The sequence below is a fragment of the Lottia gigantea genome, assembly GCF_000327385.1.
Source record: "Lottia gigantea unplaced genomic scaffold LOTGIsca_7, whole genome shotgun sequence".
NCBI lineage: Eukaryota > Metazoa > Mollusca > Gastropoda > Lottiidae > Lottia > Lottia gigantea.
Window position 1 is genome coordinate 4,301,822 of NW_008710370.1, and position 13,466 is coordinate 4,315,287.

The 13,466-nt window shown below is 32.9% G+C and overlaps 3 protein-coding genes across 3 annotated transcripts in view; 2 read left to right on the top strand and 1 right to left on the bottom strand.

Moving 5' to 3' along the window:
* LOTGIDRAFT_155169 (hypothetical protein) overlaps nt 1-2,827 on the top strand; it is a gene marked incomplete at both ends in the record, with an annotated part of 28,949 nt that extends 26,122 nt beyond the window's left edge. Inside the window, one exon of the mRNA XM_009065666.1 lies at nt 2,173-2,827. Within this exon, the coding sequence (XP_009063914.1) occupies nt 2,173-2,827 (655 nt within the window). The remainder of the gene's footprint in view (nt 1-2,172) is intronic.
* Nucleotides 2,828-7,928: 5,101 nt separating this feature from the next.
* LOTGIDRAFT_107601 (hypothetical protein) lies at nt 7,929-8,162 on the top strand (the record flags this gene model as incomplete). The annotated part of the gene is made up of 1 exon (XM_009065667.1): nt 7,929-8,162. One exon carries the CDS (start codon nt 7,929-7,931, stop codon nt 8,160-8,162), a length of 234 nt encoding a protein of 77 aa, XP_009063915.1.
* A 1,392-nt stretch (nt 8,163-9,554) lies between these two features.
* Nucleotides 9,555-11,112, bottom strand: LOTGIDRAFT_229485 (hypothetical protein). The gene is made up of 3 exons (XM_009065668.1): nt 10,743-11,112; nt 10,295-10,444; nt 9,555-9,823 (listed from the first exon to the last, which is right to left on the bottom strand). The coding sequence occupies exons 1-3, from the start codon at nt 10,933-10,935 to the stop codon at nt 9,669-9,671; spliced, it is 498 nt and encodes a 165-aa protein (XP_009063916.1). The 5' UTR covers nt 10,936-11,112; the 3' UTR covers nt 9,555-9,668.
* Between the last annotated feature and the right edge of the window lie 2,354 nt (nt 11,113-13,466).

A 13,466-nucleotide genomic window follows, 5' to 3' on the forward strand; every position in this document is an offset into this window, starting at 1 on the left:
CACGAAAGTTCATTTGTTCTGATATTATTGAGCTATACATACAAGTTATACATACAAAAAATATAAAATAAAGTATTTTTCAATCGTGTCAAAATCCAGCCATTAACATGAATAAAAGAAAAGATCGTACAAATTCCCAAACTTTGACGGAAACGACATTAGTAATAATACATTTTATATTGATAGTGTTTGACTGTAGTATTAATCTATATCTGTATTACTTACTTCTACTACATACTACAGTCTAACACTATCTGTATCAGTATTAACCTGTACTACATATTACAGTCAAACATTATCAGGATCTGTATCATTACTGACCTAGACAACATACTACAGTCCAATACTATCAATATCTTTATCATAACTGACCTTAACTACATACTACAGTCAGACACTATCGATGTATGTATCATTACTGACCTCTACTACATACTACAATCAAAAAGTATCAATATATGTATCATTACTGACCTATACTACAGTCAAACACTGTCAATATCTGTATCATTACTGACCTCTACTACAAACTATAGTCAAACACTGTCAATATCTGTATTATTACTGATCTCTTCTATATACTAGTTTCAAACACGGATAATTCTGGACACACGTGAGTTTGAAGGCTCAAATTTTGACGATGAGCTGTTAACACTAGTACTGATTTGCTTTTAAAAAAATATTTGTCCTGGGTGCAATATAATTGTTCAATGCTGCATGAATCGAGATGAAAAGTGGGCCATGTTACCACTTTCTTGAGAATTTTAAGTAATTGCGGTTTTTACATAATATATTTCTTTGTTTCGAAGTTCATGTTAATTCCGGACACTTTAAGGAATATAGAATCGTTTGCAGAAACAAGGTGTTAGTGAAGGCAAGTTTCTGGACGACAAATTGGAAATCGTTTGAATGAAAGACTAGCAAGTCAGTAAGTTTAAAGTCACATGATAGCTGTTTTAATGTATAAGTCACCAACTTCAACAATATAACACATATAAACATTTTGTTCAAACATTGTGGATTATGGATTATTGAAATATTGTGGAGCGAACGGGCCCAGGGTGAATGAACTCGGGGCGACCATGAAAAAGGCCGAAAACGTACAGGAGTGAACGCATTTAACAGTACTGAGATAAATATAAAATTCTAACTTCATTACCTAGGCCTGCATTTTTATGGGATTTTAATTCTCAAATCACCGATAGGACCCAACAGTACAATTTTTGTGGAAATATACATTACTTATTCAGTGACGTAGCCAAGATTTCATTGACGGGGTGAGGGGCACCTTTGCCCCCTTTTTGGCTTTTAGAGGGCACTTCCCTCTAAATACACCACTGTAGTTTCTTGTAAAAACTTAGTAATATTAGAAGACAAATTGCATAAAATGCAGGAATTTATTTTCAAAAATTATTCTCAAACAAAATACCCTTACGATCATGTGGGTAAGATTAGTCCTGAATTGATTTTGAATAGATATAGTTGTAATAAGCCTGCTGTTTCAAATTCATTAAAAAGGTTAAAAGTAAATTTTGACTAATTTGTAATTAAGATCTATTGCCGAAAGAGCTAATGAATGTACACTTTGAATTGAGAAGTAATCAGCCTTGAACCGTGAACTCTTCAAAGTCGGCCTTGACATTGATTTGTAAACAAACACGACATTTTTAAGCGAATTTTTGATGAACATTATGAGATGAATTCAAAATCGTTATTTTGAATATTTAGGTACTTTTAAGCAATTTTTGCCGAAAGGAATATCAAATCATGACTAATTTTATTTACCACCCCGTGGTAAATAGCTGTAAGGGTACTTATGGGTATTTACCACGCCACTGCCGTAATAAATGCTATGAAATCTCAACTTTACATCTGAAGAATAGACTTCGTTAGATTATATTTTAATAACAAAAGTCACATTCATTGTTTTATATTCCGTCTTGAATCTAACATTTCTATCTAAGGGAGAGAAGCTGAAAACTATACATTCTGTGGGATCTATTCTCACACAGAATGTATAGTTTGAGGCTTCTCTCGGAATTAAACCATAGCCACCCATTAATATAATAATGGACAGTCACTAGTGAGTTGATTTTATAACACAATGATTATCATTCATTGAATAGTCAAGCACCATGTCTTCAAGTGGAGAGGATGTTTTTTTTTTTTTAGTGCCCAGCCAAATTTTCAATTAAAAAGTGATCTATTTTCTGATATTACAAGTGAAGATGAACTGCCGGTTCAAGATAATAAAGCTGACATGAGATTTGGAACACCGTTGAATCAAAACGATTTGAATAATTTAGTGAAAGATGGCTTATCTAAGAAAACTGAAAGTAAATCAAAGTGGGCGGTGAATCTTTTCCAAAAATGGAGAGCACACAGAGATGGACTAAATGTGGAGCATCGTGACATCCTTCATCTATCAAATGAACATCTTAATATGTTATTTGGATATTTTATAGCAGAAATCAAAAATGAAAAAGGTGATGATTATAAACCAAATACATTGCTTGAAATCATTATTTCGATCCAATATTATATGCGACAGAATGGTCGTTTTCTTTCTATGATGGATGATGGTGATTTTCGTGGAATGAAGGCTGTTTTGGATTCAAAAATGAAAGATTTGAACCGTCAGGGAAAAGGTGTACAGAGGCGACAGGCCGATATTATAAATGAGAAACACGAAAACATGATGTGGAATAATGGGATTCTTGGAACCAGCAGTCCACAACAACTATTGGATACCCTAGTCTTTCAACTCAGTCTCCATTTCGCCTTAAGAGCTGGACAGGAACATTGTCTCAACTGGCAGTCAAACTAGATAATCAGGACCTTAAATATTTAGAATATCACGAGGATGTTTCAAAAACAAATCAAAGAGGATTACAACATCGAAAAATTACACCTAAAATAACCAGAGCATATATGGAAACAAAGAATACCATGAGAGATGTCCAGTGAAAATGTGTGAAAAATATATGAGCTTGAGGTAAGTTAATTATAAACTGTTTCTGATTAACTCCAAAGGTGAATGCGATATGCTCACTGAATACTAGATGGGAATAATTACAGCAATTTTGAAAACACGCAATATCATAAATAATGATTAGTGTTGATACATTATGTTCAACGTTCTTAAAAATCTACAGGAAAACGTAATGTTTTGTTTGAAAAATGCCAAATAATCACTTAACTGTAATCTGCAAGCTGCATTTTAAAATAATTTTGTATATTGACTCCACACGCGGCAACTGAGAAATCGCTAGACGTGTCATTCATTAGATTATAAATCTATACGTTTATATTACTTTTTTGTTCATTTCATTTTTTTCCAGGCCTAAGAATGTTAAAGTTGAAGCATTCTATTTGAGGCCACGTAACAACTACTCTGCAGAAGTTTGGTACTGTGATGCACCTGTTGGGATTCATTTGTTGTAGAAAACTGTTCAAAAGTTGTGTGAAAGTGCAGGATTAAAAGGCCATTTCACGAATCATTCTTTACGAGCAACTGCAGCAACTCGACTATATGCAGCGGGCGTTGACGAACAACTTATGCAGAAAACACGGGACATAAATCGAATGCTATCAGATCCTATAAACGTACATATTGCTTTTTAACGGTTTTGCAGTATCTTTGTTCAGCGCTTTTATACCGCCCTATGGCATGTTAAACTCTTGTCCGACGACCTTCTCGATCTCATGGCGTGCTCAGTGCGTTATTAAGAGACTTTCCTCACGATTGACCACGACCTAGAACATTTTCATTCGCCGTAAGATCGCAGATGATCGCAGTCTGGTGTGACGGGGTTGTTACAAAATTTAAAAGAATTTGTCTGCTTTTTAAAAAAGTTAAGTTTAAAAAATGCATTCTATAAGATATATCAAAATATACCAAGCGCATAAACACATACCCCAACCTTAAAGTGGTGTTTTTGTTGGTAGTAGGTCGAAAAATTTAGCCCCAAATCTAGGTGATCCAAAAGTGTTAACTAAAACAACGTACCGTTATTTTTTTGAACCCAAAAAGGTTTACGTTTTACAGTCCCTATATGTTTTTTTAGAGGGGGGGGGGGGATTAAAAACGATTTTTTATTAACTCTTTTAAAAAAAATTCAGGTTGACGAAGCAGATAAACAATTGCAAATAACATATTAAGAGAAATATTTTCACGTATGATTACCTTCGTTTCTAAGAATAGGATAATGACCGAGGACAATTTTAGAAAACCCTCGTAAGAACGAGTCAGGGGTCACTATCCGACTTATATACCGTTTCCTAATTAAATAGTAGGTAAATATGTTGAAGGATCAATCGATATTATCTCCCATGTAATGTGTAGAAACGTTCCAAGCAATTTTCAGAAATATTAGGAACATCAAATTCTACTTTGAAAAATTCTATATGTAGGATTGAACGATACAAATCTCCCAAAATAAGACTATGCTCTAAAAATATATTTTGTAATTTTTAAAATCACTTTCAAAAAAAAATTTTCTGAACGATGTTGTATTCGATACTACATTGAGCAAGAGAAATACATATTAATCATTAACGACACGTGATGAGTGCTGTATTACGTTTGACGCGTCTAGATTTTGAACCTTACAAACTAGCAGATGGTTTCCTTCAATACTTATAAAATATTACAAGACCGTCGTTTTTAAAACTATCCTTTAAAACATGTCCTTCAAATGTAAGACTTGTGTCTCAGAATAAAGACCCTGCCAAGAGATGGTAGGTTATTACTGACTTATATGCAACCTGCAAATCAAAGAAATTTGCCACCATAGGTTTATACTCATGAAAAATGCTTACTTCCCCTTTAAGTTTAGGATTATTTAGTTAGACCAAGCTGAACAATTCCAAGATTATTTTGTTGTTGCATGTCTTATGTCAAAACATTCCTTAATTCCTCGCATATTTATGTATGAATAAAATAATGCAGGTCTAAATAAGTCATACCTGAAGATCTGGGAGTTAAGCCCATTCTTTCGAAGGAGATTTGAAACTTTGGGAGGAGATAGCACAGTTGTTTATAAGATTAGCATCAAAATGTAAAGAATTTCAAGGGGAATTACTCTAAAGGACAAAAAGCCCTTCTTAATCTCAGCCCTTTACCTCTATATAAATTATCGTACAATGGGAACAGTAATGACTCGGAACGTTAGTGGAACACTGTAATATACGCAAGCATAATTTAAAAAAAAAAATATTTAAATATCTATACATTCTCTTCTCTGACCATATTGAAAATAAGGTAAATCGAAAAAAATTTAATGAGTTATTGCCCTTGTAATCTCGTTCAAGGCATAATTCTCGACAGAATTTAGAGAAACTTAATGGAATCACCCAAGGTGGAACCCGATTAAAAAGCACAAAATCGAAAAATATTTTATATGGGTTATATATTTTCGATATTGTTCAATCTTTAGCTCGTAAACACCTCAGAAGACAAAATTCTTGACTGATTTAGACGAAACTTGATGGTTTATTATCAACAAAACAAAAATAGAAAAAGAAAAAGGCTGTAAATAAAGCTCTTACTCTCGAAATATTCACTGATAGCTCTTGTCAACCTCCTGGACGACTTGGTTGCCATTACAATTGTAGGCGTATTACGATGGACATCGCTATTTTTTTTTATTTCGGGAAAGGGAAGGTTTGATTCTCCCAAATGTACAGACAACAGTTTTGACGTATAACTAATAATGTATGTTGGTCTTTCAAATTGTCTATTTAAACATAATCTGCCAGCTGGCGTATGTTATATTGTCTTAAAAAGTATATATTTATGCAATCTTGTCTTCTGAGATAAAGTCTGGAATAATACGTCGAGAAAGAAGTAACTGGTTCAGGGAAGGTTTTTGAGGATAACATTTTTTCAAAGATGACTGGTTTCGTTTTATCGTTCATACTTTGCTTACGCGCTGTACATGTGGTTTCAGAATGTACAAAAACATTCTTATTTGACACAGCCTTTGTTGATACTAAACTTACTAATTATTTTGAAACGACTACTCAAGATTCAAAGTTAGATTGCTCTAGAAGATGTCAAGATATGGAATACTGTACAGGGTTTTCGTACAACCCGACTTCTTGGAGATGTGAACTTTATGATGAAGTTATTTCAACTGCACAAACTGAATTGGCTGCTGGAACAGTGACATACAAGGCAACTGAAGGTATAGTAAACAAATGGGTCCTAAACCTGACTTTTATTTCAATGTTAATTATAGGCCATAATGACTGTCTAATTTCGAGCTCATTAGTCCGGACTTTAATATTAATGATTGATTTTGGTAATGTTATCAAGTTATTAAATCACGTCTATTCGTTTCTGTTTCTATGCTTCATCGCAGGGGTATGTTTTGTACATAATGGCGGTTATTTTGTCCCATTTTCAAAAGTATTTGAATCCTAAAACTTTATCAAAAATTTGCTTCTAACGACATATCTTTATTACACGCATGGATTATTTTGCAAACTGTTCTGACTTTTATTTTCGGCAAATCGTCTGTTCACGTTTCCTCAAGAATGATATAAAATCCAGTTTTGTATCTGATTTTGATAAAAATTGCAAGTAAAATTTGCTTATATAAGTTAAAGCAAAAGAGAGAATTTGACTGTTTATCCATTAAAATTAATGTAGATGGAGTAGGATTTTGATTTTGAAACCAACCCCAGCGATATTAACCTTTACAATCTTATATTTTGACAAATGTTATAACGCCATCAATTTTCCACAAACTTTGGTATGTAAGTATATAGGAAGTTAGACTAGTCATTCTAGAAAAAATCTCCGATCTTTCTAATTTGTTTAGTTTGTGGTCCACCACCAAGCATCCCAAATACCAATACTCAGCCTGCTGATCAATACTATCTACCAGGTTATCTTATGTTGTATGACTGTCCTCCCGACTCCTATCAGAACTCGTCTATTGTCTGCCTAAAAGAAGGATCATGGAACACATCGGCTGTAAGTTGTCAATATGGTAAGATCTAAAATCTTTATAAAATACAATGTATTTATTCTGTAACTACAGTATGTCCATTAGGAGTTGCTTATAATTATTATTTTGTCCTTTAAACCTGTTGAACTAGTAAATAGAATAACCCCTTCAAAATAATCTTAAAACATACTGGTATCTAACCAATAAGGAAAGATTACACAAAAGTGAATGCCATTTCGTCTTATTTAAAATTGTAGTGTACTTAAAAAGATACTTGAAATATTGTTTGTGCAATGTCTAAAAATGAAGGTAAATTTATTCTAGGTAAGACGTGTGCCGATGCTGCCGCCCATGGTGTATCAGTTGGGTCTACATTAATAGTTGAACCAATAGAATCTAGCGATTCAGTTCAGGTTAGATGTAAACATCGTTACAACAAATACGAAACTGTTATAGGTTGGTAAGCTTTTAAAACATAGGGTATTGTTATAGGTTTCGGGGTAGGGAGGGTTTGGTTTGCTTAACTAATCGACATTGCATTGGTATGTGAAAGTCTAGTCGAAAATATTGAATATGTTACTTAATTTGTGGGTGGGCGTGGTTGCTTTTCAATTTATACCTTTTTAGATTTATAGTGGCAGTGTAACTCGTAGAGTATAGATTTGTTCAAACTAAAACTTAGCAGAAAGAAACTTCGGGTTCCCACAAATCCGGATTTCTTGGCCTTTTTTCCGACATATATTTGCGGCTTAATGGCCGTCTGAAAAAAACGACCTTTTTATACTTTTTCATCAGGGTCCGCTTCTGTGACAAACATGGAACAATAATACCAAATTACAAGGTCATATTGGTACACGAAGTGGTGTATACGATGTGAATTATTCTATTGGTTTAAACTATATTTCTGCCATTGTTGATTCATCTACGTACTGTTATCAGTACATGAATGTTATCTGTCGACATTCGTCACTAATGAGAGACAATGGTTGGAGAACACGTGATGGATCTTTGGCAGATTATTTTTTTGGTGGTGTTAAAGGTCAAATGAACTGTGCGTGTAAGAAAGATAACTCGTGCTATAATGGTTTAGACTGTAATTGTAACGCCGGTGACTCAACAGAAAGACAAGATGGAGGATTTTCTTCATATAAAGATGATTTACCAGTAACAACATTTTTAAATGGAGATACAGGTATGACTCTTTAGCATAGGAATATCATTTTTACTGTCATAAACATTATTTGGTGAAGGTGTCTTGCTCAAATAGTACTTCCAGAGAAACACTAAATAAAAAACTAAACTAAACTAAGCAAGAATCTATATATGCTACCCGATTTTAAGTTTTGAAATGTATCGGCATCAAATTGAAATGATCCTATGAATATAAACCATGTTTTTTTTGTTTCAGATGACAATTTCGAATACTATTACGTCAACATAGGTAGCCTCATGTGTACTCTAGCATAAAATATTTAGGCAATTATAATTTAAGTCGTTTTATTCAGTCAGGCTTTATTCTCCGACATAAGAGAAAGTCATGATGTAACATGGATTTATAAAATGCTATCGATCAAAGACCCTCAAAGGTTAATAGAAAGGAAAATATTGTAAACCCCTTATCTAAATTGATTCAATACTCTGTGATGCATTATAGATGAAGCGGGCGTCAATTTCGTTCTTAACAAAAATAAGATCTGGCTCAGAAAATCATGAAAAAATGCGCTAAAAAATCTTTGCCAGAGTAGAACAATTGACTACAAAAATACTAAACTTTGGGTATATCCTTTGTTTCTCTGTGGAGAGTATTAAATAGACTGGAGTTGGAAAAAACATCGGAAAATAAACATGGCGACTTTTGTGACCGTATATAAAGGAATGGAGCTACTGCTTGAATCTGAGGATAAGGAAGAGATCAAACGGATATTTCTGACTGTCCCTACACTGCTCGCATTGTAAGTATCTTGGTCGCGTGTTTTCCACGATTATGAAATGTCAAGGATAACGACTTAGGTTCTCAGTTAAAGATCCTTTCTACCAGCTTTCAGACTTAAGGATCCTTTCTACCAGTTGTTATCTTTGTAAAATATAGTTGTTTTTTTTCTTTCTTTTGAACTTACAGTTCAATTGAACTTTGTAATGAAGAATACATCAAGTATTATTAAACAATAAAAATATGTTTGTTGAATTGACTATAAATTTGGTAGTTTAAATCTATAAACAATGTGAAATTTTATTTTAAAAGATTGTAAAATGAGGAAGGAATAACGGACGGTAAATAACGTAAAACCACATTGACTAGAGATGCTCTGGAAAATCAAATCATTTTGACGAAATAGTATACATGGCGAAAGTTTCATGTTACCGTTAAACATAATGCTTACATCTACAAAATGATTACTCGTGCACATATATATATATATATAATATAATATCGTACCTTGAGGGGACGCTTCATAACAACGCTATAAAAAAAATAATATTCTCACAACGACATGCAAGTAGTTTGCAATAAACTATCAATGATTTAGATAAGAACAACATTAAAGGCGGGTTTATACATTTTAATACTATTCAATAAATATATAAAAAGAAACGTTTGATAACATGGTTTATTACAAAACAAACAGTACTTGACAAAATTACAAAAAAAAAACATCTAAACATTTTCGATACAATATTATTTTAATGAAGAAATGGGTTTAGTAACGATTCTTATCGTTTACCAGCCAATAAAAAGAAAATACCTCCAACTACCTCTAATAATAAAGCTAATATGGCCATTGCATAGGAATAATGTAAATTGATGACAACGAAGTTTTTATTTGTCTCAATACCATAAATCAGTACGCCAATGAAATAACTTCCAGCTGAAACAAGAAAAATACAATGCGTGTTATATGTGATAAATTTAAGTATTTCTTACAAATGCACAAGAATGCAGATAAATGTAACTTTGTATGATATATAGAAAAAAAGGTTTCAAAATTTGAATTTTAAAGGCAAGTGTCATTTGATAAAAATAATTCTCCGATAATGTTTAAGAACAAACTAAGTCTTTGGTTACAGCACTTCTAGAAAAAAAAACAGGATTGGGCAATGTATTTATCATTCAGTATTCAAATGGTAAATATTAATTTTCTACAAACTCTTTAATATATATTGCATTAACAAAAATAATTTCATTGTTAAAATAGATCTCAATATACTAATTGTACAGCGATATAGAATTTTTACAACAGAACCCGAGACAAATTGCATTTTGAGTAGGTATTCTATAATAATAACATAACAGCATAACATAATGTTGATTCAAAATTCTATTGGTATAGTTGACTCACCTGATATAAAAGCCAGAATTGCTCCCCAAAATGAGATATCAGCATTTTTGGCACATTTGGCCACCCATATATACAATATAGAAAGGAAGAAGACCACGTTGATACCAATAAATCCAAAACTTACAAAAGCCTGTGTGGCTTGAAAAAATTCTGAAAAATAAACCAAAATTTGAGTTTGATAATTAATTTATGTTCACACATCATTAAACAATAGGCACCCAAACTGAAAGGACACAGAAAACCAAACATATTCTATAATAGAACGAAAGTTTTAAACAGCTAAATTAACACAAACAGATATGTCTCATATAAGTTTTTAATTTTCACAATTTCCAACCTTCTAACCAGAATATGCTATTGATATGCTTTCTGATATTTTTAAAATAAGTGTACAACTCGAGATTTTTATACTTATTTCTGCCCGAGTACTAAAAACTTCCATTCTTACCTACGTCATTTCCATCGTTAAATCTACAGTTAGGAGTATTTCCAATTATACTACACGTTCTCCATAACCCAGTGCCTGGAATCCAATAGGTAGTTGTGAAAGCTATCCAATTACACAAATTAGACAGCAACATGAAAATTACGGTCAATTTAGCAAAGACAGACGAGCCTGTAAATTCTCCTGACAAACTCATTTTAATGATGACTTGGTTTCAAGTTATCGGTTAGATTTGACAACTATCAACAAGAATGGATTTGACACAACTACTTGTCGACGCCCGTGTTTATTGCCGTTGTTAAGACATAAATACCCGTAAACACTATATTTGTATCGACACAGTGGCTGTTTAAAAGAACATACATAAACATCTGTTGAAATTGTAACTATGTAACCATTTACCAACACTTCTGTCTTCATTATGGTGTAGTTTGGCAACATTTGTAAACAAACCATCGGACTGGAAAGGCAACTATTTGACTTCTACCCAGTCACTGTTTTTGATATCATGGGTCTCTTTGATGGATTAAAAGGAGCTTCCATTTTTGTGAAGATTGCTTTCATAACGATTTTCATTGCAGAGCTACTAAATTGGATTGCCTTCTGCACGGTCAGATGGGGTGAAGGCAGAATTTCCGTTAACAGTGGATATTCTGTGTATGGATTGTGGAGGTTGTGTCCAAAAAATGGTATTGGCTGTTCACCTTTGGATGGATGGGGCTTAAGTATGATTTCCATATTTCTTTTACTTAATACACTTTAAGCGATTTATTTTCCTAATTTATTGATTGGTTTTATTACCACCAACAAATTTCCAAGCTCATAAACAAATTTCCAAATTTCCAACATGTTTCTGAATTGATGTAAAGCTGCTTATAATTTCTATGTTTTTGTCACCATGATTCATTGAATTGGACAATTTTTGAGTTTTCAACCTGACAAAAATCTTGTTGTTCGGATGTGACATTCGGCTGTGTAGCTGTGTGCTTAATGTTTTACTCTTTAAAGAGTATGCTAAAACCACTCTCCAGGCTTAAATTTTCTTTTGCACTGCATGAAGTTTCATGCCTGAATTTGCTCCATCAGTAACAGAATAGCAGATGTATAAAATAATAAAAGGCGCAAGAAACAATATACATTATTTGTATGTCACAATTACAAGCGTCATATTGAGATATCCCGATAACACTGCTTGCCAGTCGCTATATTAAGTTCATAATTTTGACTAACACTTAAGATAATGTGGTATCCATCATAATTTATCATTATGCTTACGATTGTTTTGGTGTCTTTATATTTAAAATAAAGAACCGGCAATTACTATTGCTCTTGGCAATTAGATTTCGGGGAAGGGAGGGTTTGATTCTCCCAAATGTACAGGCCTAGGGTGGAGCAGACACTTTATTTAGAAATTAGGATTAAGGGTTTTGATTCTCCCAAATGTACAGGCCTAGGGTGGAGCAGACACTTTATTTAGAAATTAGGATTAAGGGTTTTACTCTGTTTTATATTTCAGCGTGGTATGGTAGTTTCCAAGCCTTTGTCACACTTGGATTTTTGGGCCTAAATTTGGCGTTTTTATTTCTGATCCTCAATATGTTTGTAGACAGTTGCAAGAAAAATCTAGATATGATATTTTGGGCTGCTATTATCATTTTTGTCACAGGTATGCATGGGCTAATTTATTTTAAATTGATAATAACACTGCATATTATATGGTTTTATGATTGAAACGAATCACCCGATGATGTATGGTCGAACCATTGTGATAATTCACTATGGCAAAACATAGGGAATCTAGACAATAATGTAACAATGTAACATCGTAACATAGAATGTTATTATTTTGTTCGTGTATGAATAAATTGTTGTTCAAGTATAAAACATGAATTATAATCCCGCGAAAGCATTTTCTTTTAATGTTCTATGCTTAAATCGAGTGAAATTTTGGAGAGCCACTGATAATCTGAGTAATTTATGGTCAGTGTTCTTTATTCCTGTTTAAGCTCAGTTAACAGAAGTTTGAAACTGTTCAAGCTTAGGAAACAATTGACCTTGGGTGAATACTTTAAAAGGATACAATAATCTGCTTGCGAGCTGATCAAGCTCAATTTAAGCTTTGAATATATATAATTTTCTTAACGTAACTCGTCATATAAATTTTGTTCTTATATTTCAGCTGGTCTATATGTAGTTGGTATCATCATTTTTGGTGCTAAATTCAGTGACGACTTCGTGTTTGATTATAGTTTTGATTTTTCTTTCTTTTTGGGAATTATCACAGTCGTTTTAGAAATTTTCGCGGGAATATTTTTAATACTTGCCTCGAAAAAAAGTGGTGTGGGGGCTACTTAAATGTTTAGATATAGTCATAGATATGAAAAAAAAAAGAACTTTCATAATGGAAATTACTTTCGTTTCCATTCCGAACTCCATTCCATTGCATGAAAGATAGTTTACACAAAGCAGTATGTCGATTTGTGATACCCTTATATATCCCTAATAGTTTCATGAATTCCTTTTTATTATTTCTCCATACTTATATTTTGTTAGAAATGACACATTATTATGTAATTTATTGTAATAATTTGTTTATGTGTATAAACAAAAGTGAAATTTTGGTGTAATGTGTCTTTAAGGCTATATGTCGACTCCCGTGACCGTTCGTCTGTTCCCATTTTCAACCGATTTTGAAATTTGGGGGTGGAGGCGCTTTGTAGTCTAGCA